Raw genomic sequence first — 13,193 nt, 5'->3', positions numbered from 1 at the left:
GCATGTAGTCAATCCATAAATCTCCCCACATAAATCTCCCCACTAGTCTGTTATCAACTCGAGTGATAACATTTATTATGACTCCGCCTTGATGTCAAAGTGACAGCTTTCAAGATGGCGGTGGTTGTTCGGAGAAAGTGATGAGGACAGGATAACAGAGCATTAAAGTGGTATTAGCGTTTAAATTGGGGTAAGAATGTATATGTACATAAATCCAACTAGGTAAAGTAGTAATGTTAAAGCTGTCCTTTCGACTGGTGAGAATAAAATGGTAGCGAAATCAGTGGCCAGACGCGAGTAACGTTAGCGAGGAATTCGCATCAAGCAGCATTAGCTAGCAGGCTATCTAGCTTACAAGCTAAGTGTTATCTTGTCTAGCCTGGGGCTAGTTATAATGGCATACATAGCTGATTTGTCATACGTAGACGTTAGAAAAAGATATTTGCTAGTATAAGATTAATAATAAAGGAGGTTAGGGTATGTGTCCAAAGCTGGCCCACACCATTGTAATCAATTTACGTTTGAACGTTCTGAAATATTAATCTTTCTGATGGCTAATAACATAGGCAGGGAGCAAGTCAACTTTCTAAGTTAACGTCAAGGCTCAATGTTAACGTGACTTTGTTTTCGCTTCAGCTTCTTGCAAGGTAAACTATCAGCTTATTTTGACGTCTTTAGTTCTAGCTTACCGTGAAATGGTGTGGGTTTTCTGTTACATTAGTAGTGCAAGGCCCGCCTGAGAAAAAAAAAACGTGTTATTGTTGTAAGGTGAACTTCTACAAGGACTGCAGTGCAGTAGTCAATTTTGACTAAAGGCATCATTTCCTTCCAACGTAATGTCACCAGGCGTTGTTGTTATCAGTATTAGAAGGCAGCAGATTGTCTCAAAATGTCATAAATTGGGAAGTTAAACAATGTGACTTTACCTTTCTCGGTTTTGACAGTGCACTTTTGGCAGCTTTCCACAGACGAGATGGCTCATTCCACTGCTCAGAGCGGATTGCTGGGGATACAGGTAAGTCATCACGTCAGATGTTTCCTTGTGGTGTCAAGTCGTGTATTTGTCTGTCTGGCCTTAACTCGCAGTCTCTGGCAACATTAAATATTTAATCTGAGCATGAGCAAATTGAACAAATGGTGCTGCATTTTGTTTTGTAAATTCATGCTAATCATGTGTGATTGGGGCTGATATCTGCCTTGACGTGAAACGGATGTAGATTAGGTTTAGGTAGGCTATTTAGTAGACATCTCAAGAACTAAGGTAGAATGGAATCAAAATAATGACATTAAGGAGATTTTCCTGGCAACTTGCTGCACAATGTTGTATTATTTTCAGTGGCCTACAGTATGTCCCCTTTGGAGGTCACTTCTGGTTTTGTTCTGGCTTAGTCTGTTTGAATATCAGAAAGCTAGTAGCACTTTTTGCCTTCAATGGTTTTGATCTTCGAAGTACACCTCGAACAGGTACGCCTACATCTGATATGGTATTGTCTTTGATGATTAGTCAAGTTGCGTTCTAGTCCATAAACTAATCTCAGCATGTGTCATGTCGTTCCTGATCTTGCACATGACTTGTTCTTGTCATTTGAAGTTTTGCCCACTGCCAGGGCCTTTGCATTTTATAGGTTCGGACAGTTGAACTCAGTGAAACGGGTGACATGTTGATATGTTATCATGTAGGAGATCACAAGCAGGCAAGGTTTTTCCACCACAGCTGGATGTACTGAGCCCCTGGCACACCCAGACAGTGCAGCTGGGCGAAGATCAAACAGAGGCTTTGAGAGGGAGGCTGGGGGCAGCTTTAGTCGCTGCGGCAAACCTGCTGACTGAGGAAACAGGCGCCCAAGTTCCCAGCGTGTGGAATCTACACTCACAGCAGCCCTGTTGTCTTTTCCTTCACTGGCAACAATGGAGGTTTGACCCAACATGATGTCTTTCACCTGGCTGACCGCTTTGGTGGCACAGCAGGCACTCGGCACAGTGTTTTCTCTTCTCCTCTCCTCTCCTCTCCTCTCCTCTTGTTGGTCTTCGGCTCTGCCTCTCTGCGGCCCTGTCACATTTAAATGCTTTAGAAATGTGAATCGAATGAGCAGACCTCCATGTAGAAAGACAGGTTAGTATCTAGTTGGCAAGATGGATATGTTGCTTTAAGCTTTACTGGTGTATGGATACAATGTCAAGGATACAGAGATGTTGATGAGTCATTTTGAAGACTTGACCAGAATAGCTTTTCCATCTTTGGTTCAACCTTGCATGAACAGGCTCATGGGGAATTTCTTGTTTGTAAAAAATGAGACTCATAATTGTCATGTGAAACTGTTCCATGATGGGAGAAACTCCCTGATTCCATGCAGGTTTATTTGGCAGTGAGAGGTTTTTGTTTAAATAGGCAGGCTACAATTAGTCACAATCTAATTTGAGCACAGTACAGTAGGAAGTAGTGCACGGATAATGTCACTCCTTTCACTAGACTTGATTTGTGACTACTGGTGTGTTAGATGCTTTTGCATTTTTTTGTATTATTTGATCAAGACTTGAGGGTTGATGGGTTATTATCTCCTTTTTGTCTGTTTCCTCTAATTGAAAAGATTTCTTTGCAATGTTTGATTTTTGTGATGGTGTGAGTCTTTATGCTGCTGTGTCTGGTTATTGGTTTGTCTTGGACAAGATTAGACAGGCCTTGATGAGTTATCTATAGTATCTTCAATGTAAATGTGTAACAAGCTATATGGCCATGATCAGGGTTATTGTCAAATCACTTTGTCAGCAATACAAGCGTGTTAACAGTAAACCAAAGTAAATGCGAGTTTTTATTCATTTAGTTCAGTCTGTCAGTAAGGTCATCATGTCCAGCTATTAAAAGAAGTGAAGATGATAATTTCCATCGCTGATCCCCTGCTGATCCCCTCTTTCCAACAGAACCACAGAGCTGACCCTGAGGAGCTGTTCACCAAGCTGGAGAAGATTGGAAAGGGCTCTTTTGGGGAGGTGTTCAAAGGCATCGACAAGCGCACTCAGTCAGTGGTGGCCATCAAGATAATCGACCTGGAAGAAGCAGAGGACGAGATCGAGGACATTCAGCAAGAGATCACAGTCCTGAGCCAGTGTGACAGCCCCTTTGTCACCAAATACTACGGCTCCTACCTGAAGGTCAGCATACTGCATCCACTTGGCATTATGGTTGAACCATAAAGGAAAGCCTAGGATCAGGGACACCTTAAGAGTTGGATTGTAGACTGTTTGCAGGGGGAGGTTCATGTGAATGTAATGTATAGCTCCTGCTTAAGACATGGACACAGGTTACTGGAAGGGGAACATGGATTTTAGACCTGTAAAGAGTTTTCACAGATAGTAGGGTCCAGATGTGAAACATCAACCTCACATGCCATCACATTGCATAGGGTTGGCTTCTGTTTTGCAATGCTGAGCCCGTAAGTCATACCACAAAATGTTGATGTGACCATTTTTCTGGCATTACATGTAATTGCATCATCACGCCTGAGGGAAACTTGATCGTGTTCAAGTAGAGAAATTAATCAAGACACCCTAAATCATTCAGGTTCTTGCTGCTGTTACGCAAAGCACTGCAGGAAAAAACGTCTGACCTCAGCACAGATCTTCAAAATCATAATGTCTCCTCATATGAGTGCAGAAGCTGAAGAATGTGTGAGGTGGGAAGGAGGCTAGCCAGCTGGGTCTCTGTCTGTCAGGCTCTAGCATCTGTTGCAAGCAGGAGAGCGGGAGCACGGGCCCCAGGCGCTGAGCATACCCCTCTGGTTGGGCTCTCTCTGGAATTGCCACCCAGATTGAGCTTGTGAAGGTCTCCCAGTCAGTGCTTCTGCAGAAATTCCAGTGTTGCAACTAATGTGATAATCAAATCAGCTTTATTAAGCAATAATGTCTGGCATGGGGATTTTTTCTCGCTAAAATTGCTTATGGTTGCTTGCAGTTCTCCCCTTAAAACACCCATAAAACCTCCAGTTGGCCTGTTTTGTGTTGAAGCTTTAACTGGTTCAGATCAAGTCAAGTCCGTGCCAGATATCTGGATTGCATATCGGTAGTATATCAGTTGATGTTGCAACCTCTGCATTGGACCTCTTAGCATAGTAAGCTTTGCTGCTGAGTGCTGACATACCACCAGCATTGATTGTAGCAGTAGTAGGGGACAGCATGCATCCTAACTGCTGTATTTTGGCTAAAAATTCAAATGAGAATATAAAAAGCTGTCATCTGCTCCATCATGCATTTGCCATCTGATTGTTATGTACCGTTTGGCACATGTCTACATACAGCTGAAATGGTGCATCGGTCTTGAAGGCTATGTAGGGGAGTGAGAGATGTGGGAGAATGCAGTTCACTGTCTCCGACAGACCATGCTAGGTGATGGCAGAAATGGCTTTAGTCCATGAGGGCAGCTGGGTTAAGTGCTTGTGTTAATTGTGCCCCACATAACTGACTGGTTCTTGCAGAGCCCATCTGAAATGTCCCTAAGGGTTGATTAATAGACCCAGTGTTGCAGGCTCCTGTCTTTCTAATTAAAATATTGTGTCCTAGGCCTAATTATAGCATGTTTTTTTAAGTGCATATTATATTCTTATTTTCTGGGGGATCGGGGGCTTTTTGCCTTCAACTGAAAAGGACAGGAGGTGAGTGTGAGAGAGAGATGTTCGGTTGGAAATGACTGCGGGTCGGACTTGAACGTGGGTCCCTGTGGGCACCTGAAGCTGAATGTGCTACAAATGCGGAAGCTTGCGTCACAGCGTACCTGTAGACATAATGTTAAATAAATGTTGCTTGTTATGAATCCCCAAAAAGCCAAACTAACTCTGGAGGTTTGGGAGCACAGGCTTGGTGCTGATTGGTGCAGGTCTCCCCCCTGACTGGAGGGCGTTTCAGTGGCCTGTGTGTTGCATGTCCTATTGAAAACCCTGCTCATCCAAATGCTACGTCACATGATTGGGGGATGTTTGTTTAGGCACCATTGCTTCTCTACCTTACTATTTTTGGAGATGAGATACTGTAATACAATAATACTGGTTGTGTAACAGTTGCCTGGGAAACAAATGACTTTGAAAGTGGATTTTTTTTTTCACATGGTATTTTGTGTGGTTGATTAAAAATAATTTGTGTTTTATTTTTATGTCCTACAAATTACAAATTGGACATCTGGCTGGAGACTCACTTATATGTAGTAATGTGCACCCACCCATGTTTACAGTGTCTTTTTTTTAAATCATTTAAATGTTTTCTTCTACAGGACGCAAAGTTATGGATCATCATGGAGTACCTAGGGGGTGGATCAGCACTAGATTTGGTAAGGCCATTGCACCATTGGGAGACTGTGTGGGGGGAGTGGGAGATGTGGAGCTCCTCTCGTGTGTAGATGCTCATCAGTGCAAGTGTCCCTTCTCCCTTTGGTCCAGATAGAGCCGGGGGCTCTGGACGAGTCGCAGATTGCCACCATTCTCCGCGAGATCTTAAAGGGCCTCGAGTACCTGCACTCAGAGAAGAAGATCCACAGAGACATCAAAGGTACAGTACACTTTGCACAAGACGCTTCGTTTTGGACAACGCCCAGAAAACCAGCTGTGCGGTCATGCAAAATTCAGCAGCTGTCTCTATCTTCGTGTCTGTTCCCTTCATTTAGTGACTCATCCATTGGGATCTTTGTTTCCCCCGTCTTGTCTGTGCCCCTGCGTGCTCATAACTCTCATAACCATATGTCTGGTGTCCCTCAGCTGCCAACGTGCTGCTGTCGGAGCAGGGCGACGTCAAGTTGGCCGACTTTGGGGTGGCAGGCCAGCTGACCGATACACAGATCAAGAGGAACACTTTTGTCGGCACGCCTTTCTGGATGGCACCCGAGGTCATCCAGCAATCAGCGTACGACTCAAAGGTGAGCCTTACACATGCACACACAGGCTAGGCAGAGTGACTGGGGGCAGAGTGCTTTACGACTGGAATTGCCGGCCAGTAAAGTTGGCTTTTCATGAGTTCATGAGCGTTTTTCATTTATGGAATATAAGAGATTGGTTGGCAAAGGTCAAAGTACTGAGAACTCGTTTGCATGACGGAAAGAAACTGTTGCTTTAGTGACTGATAATCGCGCTGCGCAGCTCAGGGCTAACTCTGACACAGTCATCAGAATGAGCCAATGGGAGCTGCCACGGCAGATGAGTCATGATGTACTGCATCGCTGTCTGTCTGAAGGGGTCGACGACTCCGCGGTGGTCAGACGGATGTTTGTGCTTCTGCTGCCGCTGCTTCTGTTGCGTTTTGCCGTCAGATGAAGAGCCCATCTGCCGCGCTGACAGGGAGTCCTAGTTCATCTGGTGCTGCTGGAGGGGGAATGATTCTCTTTGCAGAGCTAAAAGCAGCAGAAGGGCTAATTTCAGGCACCCCATGGCTTCTTTTAACCCACATCACAGGGCTTACTCATTGGGAGCATGCAGCTGACTCCTGGAACCACCAGTGAAGGCACGATTAGCTGGAGTTTTTGAGAGGTTCTAAAGCTTGGTTAGGTGTGTGTGTGTGTGTGGGTGGATGGGGGCTGATTTGTTGTGGCTCTTTAACAGTTTGTAATGTTTATTTGGTGACGGAATTGAATTCTGTGGCTGTGGTTGATTGATGTGTGTTTTGCAGGCGGACATCTGGTCCCTGGGCATCACAGCCATTGAGCTGGCCAAAGGAGAGCCTCCCCACTCTGAGCTGCATCCCATGAAGGTGCTGTTCCTCATCCCAAAGACCAACCCCCCCACGCTAGAAGGAAACTACAGCAAACCCCTCAAAGACTTTGTAGAAGCCTGTCTGAACAAAGAGCCCAGCTTTGTGAGTAACCTCTTTGTCTGAAGTTGAACACAGCGTGCCAAGTAGTATAAGCCGTTTGCTGTGGGTTTGCCAGGGTGTTATTTTTTTTTTTTTTTTAAAAAGCACAAAATTGCCCAAAAAAGGCTTGTTTGCTATCCAACTTAATGATGTATGACTATCACTCTTGATTACTTGTAAGCGGTTGAACGATATGTTCTGTTCTCGCCTTAAAGTTGTTCACCACAATGATTATCTCCCCAGAGGCCAACAGCCAAAGAGCTTTTGAAACACAAGCTATTCATACGGCACGCCAAAAAGACGTCATTCCTAACGGAGCTGATCGACAAATACAAGCGCTGGAAAGCTGAGCGCTCACGGGACGAATCCAGCTCAGATGATTCCGATTCGTAAGTCCAGTTTGAGACAGCCTATTTAGTTTGAAGGCACCAGATTGTGTTTTCTTTAGTTTATTTTCAGTTTGTTTATTTGTTCTCTGCCCCCCCTCCCCCTCCCCTGGTTGCTAAGCAACGAGTATTGTCCTTTGCTGCCAAGTTGACTCAGACTGGCTGTTTGCACATCCGCATGTACACTCACATATCTTCTACTATTTATTACATTCTATCTATTACATTTTAATTCACACGTTCCCCTTAGTCCATTTGCTCACTCAAACATCATGCAATTCAACTGCTTAAGTATAAGAAATGCATAGTGATTGCCTCTTGTCCTATCAGAATCAGAATAAGTTGTTCACCTAACCTGTTATAATCCTTAAGCTATTGCTGAGGACAGTCAATACTATAAATTGTAAACAATCGTCTTGTCTGTAGTAAAATGTTTTAGGATTTTGGCAGATCCTTAGATACTTGATATTACTGTATCGTCTGTGTGAAAAGACCCTTTCATATTGCGTCTATCTGGACTTGTGAAGTCAAGTTTAATTCTTAAATAGTTTTAAGGGATAATGATGCAAAACCACCAGCTCTGACAAAACGGAGGCCATTTTAACATGTGTGGAGAATTGCATTTTCACTGTTGTCCTAGTGATTGTACTCAATGCTGTGAAATGATGGTTTCCCCAGAGAGCAAGACAAGTCTGGCAGTAACGACTCTGCAGATGATGACTGGATCTTCAACACCATTAAAGATCCCAGCCAACTACTGCAAGGCTTGGCTGAGCTTAATGGTCAAGAGACCAACAAGGTAAGGGAATGGCCTCCTGGGACATACCTCATTGTTTCAGTACACTCGGGTCCTCTACCTTTTTACTGCCGGAAAGCTATCAGCATCACCAATTTGCCGTTAAAAGCACATGCACACAGGTATGTTACAGCAGCCCCAAAAACGGATGAACCCAGAGAGATGAAAGAGCAAATGCAATAACATTTAGTCTGCTGGCCCTCTGTGGTGAGACTGTGCTAATAACAGTCAGAAACAGTCGTCACTGTGGTCAGAGTCCGAGTAAATGTGAGCGTAATCTCTGGTGGCTTTTAATAGGACGCATTTGTGTAAGCTGCATCTTTTTTTAGGAAGTGGTTTACAGGATAGACTGTGACATGATGGAGGCACATTTTGGACCCAGTGTCGTATCATATCATGCACTTAAGAGCAGAGCTGTCAGATCATGTGTGTGGTTGTGGGTGCAATTTTCAGCCCGAGTTTGATTCCTGAAGCATTCCTGAATCCTGGTCCAACAGTCCTGAAAGGGTTCCATTACATGTTTAGCACTTGTTGGCTGCTGCTTTTCGTTCATTCATGTTAATCAAAACCATTCTCAGTGCCTAATTTAAGTTGGTTGAGAGAGAGTGCCAAGACTGTGAAGTGCTGTCATCACAGCAGAAGTTGGCTGCTTTGAAGGACCTAAACATAAAACATTTGGCTTTCTTTAAACTTCTGTTGTTTACAGCATAACCCCACGTGTATCATTTCATAGTTTTCAGTTTGGTTCTGCGATGTAAATTACGATGACATTTTTTATTTGGTACTTGATTCAAGAGAGATGGATATACGGAAATGTACGGATGCAGATTAAATACAGTTTGATTTACTAGACATTTCTGTGATGTCAATAGCCTTCAATTTTTTGGCAAATTGTTAATGAATCAATATGGGTTTTTTTTTCACAGATCACGGAGTCACAGAGTATGTCTACAATAATCTCTCCTTTATTTGCTGAGGTAAATAATTATTTTGTTGTCTTCATTAATCTTTCTGTAGATTTATTTCTATCCAAACCTTCACACCATACTTTTTAGTTTTATCTTAACAAAATACAGCCTCAATTTTCACATCTCAGAATGTTCTGTCCTGTGCAGACCAATGAAAGTGCATATTTGTGAATGAGAAGTGAACTCACTCTGCTGGTGTCTAACGCTGCTGTGGGTATGTGCGGCGGTTCTCCCCACAGCTGAAGGAGAGGGGCCAGGCCAGTAATGGGAAGCCTGAGGCCCTGGAGGCCCTGCAGGGCGCCATCCTGCTGGCTGAAAAAACCTGTCCTGGCATCTCGGACTCCCTGGTAACCGAGCTGGTGGAGAGGGTTCGGAGGTGAGAGGCGCGCGAGCACACGTATATGGCTGGCCACTTTGAAACTCAATCTTCCACACCTGTGTGTCTTCTCCACTCTTGTTTAAAGGAATGTTTTGGCGCAAGAACCTCGAGTCTGTTTGTTGATGATAACGAGAACAAACTTTTGTTTTTGGGCAGAGTTAGTTACTTTGAACTTATCATCCATAAATAGACCCTAGGTTGTTCTCACGCCATTCTTTTAAGGCTGATGATAGAGAGAGAGAGAGAGAACACATCACTTTTTCTTTCTCTCTTTTTTCTTTCTTGCATTCTTTCTTTCTCTTTCTTTTTTTCTTTCTTTCTCTGTGGCGTGAATGAATTAAGTCATCGTTGCCAAAGCTCCTGGTATAAGATGTTAATATACCGTCACATTAATCTTGGTATAAAAAAAATAAGCCTAAGCCTAGTACTTTACTGTAGACAGGAAAAGAACCCATATTTCATGCCTACACTTGCAGGTAGATCTACATAAGTCAATTCAAGCTAAATAGCTGAATTATCGACCCGAGTATGTCCATATCCATAAACGGGGCTTGGCTCTCTGCCTCTCTGTCTCCTGCAGGTTCTCTGTGCCCAGGGCCGCTGCCTCCTCGTCCCGCTGAGAGCTCCGTCAGACGGCGTGTTCTGGACCAGCAGCCCCAGGGGAGGGAGGCCCTCAGGACTCGTTCGCTCGCTCGCAGCAGAACGTTGAGCTTGTCATCCGCTTTTGTTGTGTGTTTGTTTTCCCATGAAGCCAGCGTCCAGGTGGAGTGAAGTGATGACAAGCTGCCCTGTGGGCTTTGGATAGATCAACCTGCTGTAAGGCACTCCTGATGTGAGTGTGTTTACCTCTAAATCCACTGGTTGGGTGGGATGGGGGGGTGGGGGTGGGGGGTTCTGAATATATATATATATATGCATATATATATCCAGAAGCCCATATATATATATAGAGAGAGAGGGAACCACAATAACTGGCTCAACAAATGTTGTTTCTTTGTAAACTCAGGTATTCTGCTTTCAGTGAATTGGCTGATTTTGGAGATTGACCACTCTGATTGGCTGGCTGTACAAAATATGTAAATAGGCTACTTTTTACATGTGTAGGCAAATAATGGAGGGTACATTAAGGAATCACTGTGTACAACTGGCCAAGTGCTGTAGATAGTAAAGGGTTAATTATTTAAGTAGAAATATAAATGGCCATAACTGAGATTGCCTTGTCTTTTTATATTTAATTTCCTGTCCTTTCTTTTGATTTTCCCCTTGCAAAGTTTCATTTTAGTACATTTCAGGCAGAGCAATGCCCTTTATGTGACTTTCATGTGATTTATGTTCATTGGTACCTCAGCTGGTTTTAATGCTACTCAGTCTTCAGTTTTTTTTGTTTTGTTAGCGCTTAAGTGTTGCACTCTTTGCATATTGTGATTCATATAGTGCGACCTATGCCATATATATAAATTATAAAGTAAGATTAAGGCATAGAGGCGAGAATCAGGATCACAATCTGTCCGAGCCACTTCAGGCTGACTGAGCGCACACTCCCACACACTCCTGATGGCCACTTTTGAGTGAGCGTGTGAACTCGGTAACCCCCCCTCTCAGCGTACCAGACTTCTGCTGAGGTCACTCGGGTCTGGAGAGTCCATCCTGGTCATGCTGCGGAGGCAGCGCCAGCCTCAACGGACACGAGTCTTCCCGAGAAGCACAGTAGTGATGTTGAGGAGAGGACCAGCGCTTTTGAATTGCACCCAGAGAATTATTGCCTTATAGAAAAGCTAGCCATAGTGATAATACATGAGGATGGATTCAAGTGTACAGCTGCGCTGTGTGCAATGACGTCTACCCAGTTAACTAAAGATGGGACATAAACATTGCCGGTTACTTCTGTTTCCTTTTGTGTGAATCTGTAAAAATGACGTTTAGAAATTGAGACATTTTCCTGAAAAATATAGAAGGGCACTCGGAGAGCACTGATCTCTGCCAAGGCCAAAAGCCTCATCTCGCTGCAATGTTGACTAAAGTGATCATGGAATTCTCCCTATGGTTTTCACCTGCTCCAAAATGTAATGGCTTCTTCCTTGGACAATGCGACATCTTTCCATCATGGAAATCGGGCCAGTAATTTTTGCTTCATCCTGCTTACAGACAAACAAATGAAAAATGGCACTGAGAACATAGCCTCCCTGTCGGAGGTAATAACCTACACATGAGACACTTGATTGACCTTGAGTATCTGTAGGCATTAGGAAAAAGATGGCAAGAAAGAAGCCATGTTTTGGTTTAACCGTGCACTTTTCCCTGCCACAGTTTGCTTGCAGTGGTTTTTCAGATGAATGTGTAATCTGAAGAGCCTGTGTTAGAGGTATGTGTTGTAGCATACTGCAGGATTAGTGGTGAGACTGCTGGTCATATCCTGAAAATGTCTGCCTTAGCATCTCAGCTACCGAGTGGGATGCCATTAGAATCAACTCTTCAAGCTTCGACAGATTTGAGCCAACCGGCTCTCAGCCCATAGCCATCAAGATGTGTATGCAGCAATAACAGATCAAAACGGTTTGGTGATGCTTAAGTGAATGCGTTATTTTAGCGAAATTATGTTTTGTTGGGCTACCTGTTTTTTGTTTTTTTATGCTGTCCTTGTCAGTTTTACTTACTATTTTACAGGGTATAGTGACAGTAAATAGTAGTTGCCATAGCATACTGTTTTTAGAAGTTTTCTATCTGCTAGATGTTTCAGAGCAGATGCTTTTGTTGGTATGAATAGGCTCTATGTGTGAGGCATATTGTCAAACTTGAAATGTTATCGCCAAATGAGGTCTGAAAGGAGGCTGTCTGGTCTCACACACGGCACGTGTGAACAACATGTTTATATGCTCATTCCTACATTCCTACTGTACTCCGCGAGTTCTCTGTTCTTTATGGAGAGATCCCCTTCCTCTCTTTATCCTACTTGTGTTTTTTTATTATTATTATTATTTTGTGACAAAAAAGTGCCATGTCTGAAATCCTCTCCCGTGTCTCCTAGATTACATTTCCGTGTTATTTGCACCTTGTGGGACTGTCCAGTTGGGTTATTAATGTGTTGCACTTTGTCAGATGTTTTAAGGACTTGAGAAAAGAGTGGTACTTGAGGCATATTATGTTCTCATGTCTTAAATGATTGCTACTGTACCTTTTGTGAGTAAGGCAATAAATGATTCAGCTCATCAGGACATTTTCAGCACTGGTAGGCTATATTATATTGAACAAATCGAAAAGTAAATCCAGTATTTTTGTAACTAAGAATAGCAGTGTTCTACTGTATGATAATATAATCTGATATTCAACTTCATGTTAATGGGATGCTTATCATGAGTTCCATTTTCTGTAACCCGGCTGACTGTTTATAGTCCTCCTGTATATAATCCTTGCTCTCGTCTTTCAAACTCCAGAGTGTTGAAATCCTTTTAAGCTTTCAAGTGATTTAAGAAAAATAAAAGAACTGAAATTCGTAAGAGATGGTCTGCCTACTTCATTTCTTAGCAGCCTGTTTACTGTTGCATTGATCTACTTTGAAAAGTGTGCCTTTAATCAGTGAAAGCATCTGAAGTTTGGTGTCTGTTGAGGAATAAAAATCTGTGGAAGCTTATGATTTTGTACTTCCATACTGTAAATTACATCGTATTATATCCTATACTTATATTTTAATGTTTTCCTTGTCTAATGCATTAAATGCAATGGCTGCATCCTTAATACTGGCATCAACCTTTCTCTGAGTTCATCTGAGGAAACTGGTGGGTAAGAAGATTGCCCAAGGAGTTGAGCTGTCATAGGCTACATTGTTGTTTTGTGTTGATTGG

At 43.1% G+C, this 13,193-nt stretch overlaps 1 protein-coding gene across 1 annotated transcript; it reads left to right on the top strand.

Annotated features, from left to right (window-relative positions):
- Positions 1 to 64: 64 nt before the first annotated feature.
- Positions 65 to 10,206, top strand: stk24a (serine/threonine kinase 24a (STE20 homolog, yeast)). The gene is made up of 12 exons (XM_062533889.1): positions 65 to 190; positions 945 to 1,015; positions 2,920 to 3,150; positions 5,258 to 5,314; positions 5,424 to 5,532; positions 5,739 to 5,896; positions 6,643 to 6,828; positions 7,069 to 7,214; positions 7,890 to 8,010; positions 8,934 to 8,984; positions 9,215 to 9,351; positions 9,935 to 10,206. The coding sequence occupies exons 2-12, from the start codon at positions 974 to 976 to the stop codon at positions 9,972 to 9,974; spliced, it is 1,278 nt and encodes a 425-aa protein (XP_062389873.1). The 5' UTR covers positions 65 to 190; positions 945 to 973; the 3' UTR covers positions 9,975 to 10,206.
- Positions 10,207 to 13,193: the final 2,987 nt, after the last annotated feature.

Source organism: Sardina pilchardus, chromosome 4 (genome assembly GCF_963854185.1).
Source record: "Sardina pilchardus chromosome 4, fSarPil1.1, whole genome shotgun sequence".
In the NCBI taxonomy this organism is placed as follows: domain Eukaryota; kingdom Metazoa; phylum Chordata; class Actinopteri; order Clupeiformes; family Clupeidae; genus Sardina; species Sardina pilchardus.
This window is presented reverse-complemented; position numbering and strand designations above follow the sequence as displayed.

What these genes read in the sequence shown, in the direction of transcription:
- stk24a (XM_062533889.1), top strand. Translation starts at nt 974, where the DNA reads ATGGCTCATTCCACTGCTCAGAGCGGATTGCTGGGGATACAG. An exon ending in GTGGATCAGCACTAGATTTG is followed by an intron (nt 5,315 to 5,423) that starts GTAAGGCCATTG and finishes CCTTTGGTCCAG; the next exon opens with ATAGAGCCGGGGGCTCTGGA. An exon ending in AGCTCAGATGATTCCGATTC is followed by an intron (nt 7,215 to 7,889) that starts GTAAGTCCAGTT and finishes TGGTTTCCCCAG; the next exon opens with AGAGCAAGACAAGTCTGGCA.